Raw genomic sequence first — 4,925 nt, forward strand, 5'->3', positions numbered from 1 at the left:
GCTGAAGGTGCTTGGAGAAGTAAAGCTGCCTACACAGAAGCCTGGCAGAAAGAACTCCTCTTGTGACTAGGAGTAGGTTGGTACAGAAAACAGAACTGACTACTTTTTCACAGCTGCAAAATGCACTGGAGATTAAGGTGCAGAGTAGGAACATCATCCATCATCATCCAGAAAGTGGAAGCTTTAAAGTTTAAACTTAAACATAACACAATAAAGGAAGAAATGAGAGTGTACTGAACTCAAAATGGCTATGGTAAAATTATACTGTTGCTCTGATTCCCTTACAGTAGCTGATGCTGAAGATGAAATACACAGAACAGACTTCAGTCTAGTGTAGAATACGAAGCACAAAGATGACTCAGGGAACAAATATAAGGGCAGTCCAATCTAGGCAAACCAACTTGTACATAGCTTTTGGGTTTCCAAAGAAGGAAACGTGGAAGGGACTACATCCCTAAATTCATTTCCAACCAGTCTATCCGTTAGGATAATACTGACTGCTAAGATGATAGGTAAACTTCAAAATAACAGTCAAAATAAACAGGTCTGTGATTGTTTAGACCTCCCTCATAGTTTGTCCCCAGGGACAGAGCTCTCTGCCAGAAGAGGCCTGGGTTATTTCCATATTCTTGAATGTTGGAGCCGTGTTGAAGGGAAAGAGGAGGTGACAAACCCACACTTGTATCTTGAAAACAATGACCTAGAAGTGATATGAATCACAGCACCCCTATCCATTGCATTTCCACATTGATCATGAAGATTGAGTTTGCTTGGGCAGCTGCATCTAGAGATAACTTTACTCTTGGAGGAAGAATCAGTTATTTACTGGACAGATAACCATTTTCATCACATCCTCTGACTACAGCATTGGTACTGAGAAATTTGATGTCTTAAACATCATTTATCTCTAGGCCTCTTGTCCTTACGTTCAAAGGTCACTTCTCAGTAATTTATATTTCATACAACTTGCAAAGTTGCATGTTCTTATTTATTTAGAGTCTCAGTAGATCAATTGTTCTTCATCACAAATGGCACACTCAAGAGGTATTGTAAGGGAACTCAATAATAAGACTACAGTTTGGGGAAAGGTTAATAATAAAGCCAAAGGCAGGGTAATAAAACATGCATTGTAGAACGGATGTCAGCTGTGGCCTAAAGCACAAAGAAGGGTGCACACTAGGACTTTGTGGTCTGCCTCACTAGAGCTAGGGTCTGGGATGCAGAACATCAAAGCTTACTAAACCAAAATGTGTAGCGAGTCTGAATTATATATCTGACCATGCCTCCATGTCTCTCAGAGACTGAGTTTATTCAGAAAATATATTCTATTTACTTGTATTTAGCTTCCTGAGACACAAGGGATAGGTGGGGTCATTAGGGACAAATAAACAACATCCAACACATTCTGCCAACATTTTCTGTGCAGCTCCTATTCTGAAAACAGAATGACTGAACTTCAGATAAACCTTTGCATATGCTAAATTCTACCAGGAGGAGAAAAGAGGAAGAAACACAACAACAAATAAGATCACAACTAACCCAGGAAACCAGAGCTCCATCCACTGCTGCTCATTTCTAGTTTCTCTTCTCATTTTATCAGCACTGAAACCCAAGCTTGGATAGATCCAGTATTTCCCAGGACATTCCACTCCTGGTAAATTTTTATCATTCATTGGCTTCTCCCAACAAAAGATCCATATGCTACATGTAGTGCTGCCGTTCTTGGCCACTTGTTTGTTTCAAATAATATTTATTGTTTGTCATTCATTGCATTCTTAAGAATTTTAAAGTCCTATCACAAGAATTACTTCCTCACTACAGCTCTATGAGTCAGGATGGGTAAGTGGGCTGTAACTTAGGATATAGAGAAGTCCATCCATTTAGTGAGTTTCATGCTGAGTGTCTGAAATGGAATGATGGAATGCTCTGATTGTCGAACCTGGGCTGTTCTCATTTCACAATATGGTTTAGACATAACTGATAAGGAAGAAGAGGTCTTGTAGGTAAAGTGTGTTTGGTTTCACCTTCTGTGTATGTTTAGCAGGTCTTTAAACATGTTCCTTCTAAACCTGCATGTGATGTAGTAATATATAAATATGTCTTTTCCCATACTAAGAGATGAAAAATGCTAAAGTCTAGGCACAGGGTTGATGTTTGGATAGTTCCTGAATTATTAGTTTCCACTTCGTTTCTGTAAATAGACAGTTGTAATCAAGCCCTGAATCCGCAGCTACAGAGAAAAGGAGAAAAAGCCAAGACTTTCCATCTTGCAAGGTCAAGATCTTGGCATTTGCTATCAAGAGATCAAAGAAATTCTGTTGTTTTTCTGTGGCTCAGAACTCTATTTCCTTATGGAGAGTCGAAAATCAACCAAAAATTTGTTGGTTGGTGTAGAACTGTGAAACTAACATGTATTTTTTGAATATTGCATACTTGATGCTCTGATCAATATTTTATATAATTACATCAAAGATCAACACAATTCTCTTCTGGATAAGGTAACTGCTCACTATATAAGCTAGGGAACAGAGTTAAAGAGACTAAATCATTTGTCCCAAACCACACATGGAGTACATGTTAAGGTAACATTTATTGAAAGGTACTAGGAGCTGACAGCTTCCAACAGGGTCACAGGAATGTGTGTTAAAACAGATTTCCTTGTCTCCTCAGCCTTCTGAGCATGTTCAGTTTTCACAGAGACCTCAGCTGAGATGAACTGTATTCATGATCCTACTTTGTCATTACTTAAACAAAGGAAGCTGTGGGGGAGAAAGCACAAATTCTGCCTCTTATCCTGTTAGAGGTGCTTCCTCACAGGCCCTATAAATACTTCTGAGTTATTCAGCAAACACCAAACATAGAACCATCAGGAAAAGAACCAGATAAAAACTTCTGCTTCTTCTTCTGCCTTCTGTACACTGTTTTGTCAATAAATATTTATTGGTTTCATAAACCCCATGAGGTCTTCCTCAAATCCAGCTTCCTTGTGTTGTAAAGAAGGTGACCACTATTGAGAGAAAAGAGATGTGAACTGGGGAGAGTGAACTTTTGTCTCCTGGGATAACTTCCTTGAGTCAGGGACATGCTTGGTGCTTGTCACAGACAATGGACAATCAAGTCGTGGGGACCATATTCATGGAGTTCCTGGTATCAGTAGTCTGAAAATTTCTTGTAAGTATATAAATTATACATATAATTGAAATTGTATGGTCATTGTATAAATATAAAACTCAGGTCTATTTTTGATGAAATATATAAGATAGGCAATATCATACACTTTAATTTATTTTAGCATTTATACACACACACACACACACACACACATACACACACACTCACTCAGGTTTATCTTCCAGCTCCCAAACCAAACTATTTTAAGTATGAGAAGATGGAAGTTAAATGAAATACAAAATTGCCTCATTAGCTAGGCACATCCCTTTAACAACAGCATTTGGAATGCAAAGGAAGGCACCTGGTCTACAAAGTTAGTTTCAGGAGAGATAAGGCTCCAAAGTAAGGCCCTGTCTCAAAAATAGATAGATAGATAGATAGATAGATAGATAGATAGATAGATAGATAGATAGATAGATGAATTTCTTCATGGTTGTTCTTCGGTTAAGGAGTCATACCAATTAAACTATTGTAAATATTCAGTCTACATTATTTATACTGTCACATGATACGTTTTTAAACTATGATGTTTTGCACAGTGCTGTCTTTTGTGCCCTATTCTAATTTAATTTTATGGTGTATATTTGAAGATGCAGTGGATTACATACATGGTGTTAAGAAAATTAGAAATGAAAAGGGGAAAAGAAAGTAAATAGAACGTGAAATACTGAAAAGCACTAGCTCTGCTTACTTTATGTTTTTTGATATGCAGATAAAGGATGAGATATGTGGTTATAAGGATAATATAAAAAAACAAAATAAACAGTTTTATGACTGGGGAATTCTTTCACCCAGATCTTTTATTGCATGACCAACCACTTATCTGACATCCTGTTCACTCTTCTGCATTAAAGCAGTTGGTCTACTCTTGTCAGGCCAGCCTTCCTCTCACACATTAAATAATTTCTGTCTTCACAGGAAGCTGGATGGATTTTCCCATTATAAAGATAGGCGCAATTCATGTTTTCTCCTGTATTCCCAGAAAGGCCAATCCTGTAAATGAGAAAGGAAGAGAGCATTAAAAAAAAAAAAGAGTACTTAAGAAAGCAAGGAACATGCATGCTTTGCTGATCAAACTAGAGGCTTGAGATGGGTAAAGAAACAGCATATGTATCTTTGAGAAACCCTTTGTCCACTGCATACTTGAAAAGTTCAGTAATGATTTAGTACAGTGTAAGTCAGGAGAAAAGTCAATACAAGTACAAGAAGAGTCCAGAGGAGGAGGCACATTATGCTCTGACAGGCCAAGCAAAGCTTTATCTACAATTTACTTTGGGTCAGTGTTGAAATAAGATTATATTTTAAATGAGCAGAGAGGAAATGGGATGTTCTTAAAGAGACAGCAGCCAGCTGCACAACATGGGGAAATCCTCAAGAAGTAAGATGGGCTAAGTACTGTAGAGCTGAGAACTAACAGCGCCTGGTAATTGTCTGAAAGTTTGTCTCTAGTCCCCAAATAATTGTTTACAATGAGAGACAAGGGAAGTATGTTTAATTTACTTGGAAGACAACTATGGATGTAGTAATAGGAGCGGCGGGGCTGCGTCCCTGGCACCCTGGCCGCCTGGCTAGCTTACGCCCAAAATAACAACACACAAACTGTATTCATTTAAACACTGGGATTAAAGGCATGTGCCACCACTGCCCAGCTTTATTAAGGTATTGTGATTGTGTAGTTCATTTAAAAATGTAATGTATATAGGTTGTTAATGGATAATCATTAATAATAGTCAAGTTTGTAGTCATGTTAGTTA

At 37.8% G+C, this 4,925-nt stretch overlaps 1 protein-coding gene across 1 annotated transcript in view; it reads right to left on the reverse strand.

Moving 5' to 3' along the window:
* Positions 1-3,985: 3,985 nt before the first annotated feature.
* The window catches only part of Clec1b (C-type lectin domain family 1 member B), an 8,621-nt gene continuing 7,681 nt past the window's right edge, over positions 3,986-4,925 (reverse strand). Inside the window, exon 6 of the mRNA XM_005369213.2 lies at positions 3,986-4,164. Within this exon, the coding sequence (XP_005369270.1) occupies positions 4,020-4,164 (145 nt within the window). The 3' untranslated portion in view covers positions 3,986-4,019. The remainder of the gene's footprint in view (positions 4,165-4,925) is intronic.

Source organism: Microtus ochrogaster, unplaced genomic scaffold (assembly GCF_000317375.1).
Source record: "Microtus ochrogaster isolate Prairie Vole_2 unplaced genomic scaffold, MicOch1.0 UNK46, whole genome shotgun sequence".
Taxonomy (NCBI): Eukaryota; Metazoa; Chordata; class Mammalia; order Rodentia; family Cricetidae; genus Microtus; species Microtus ochrogaster.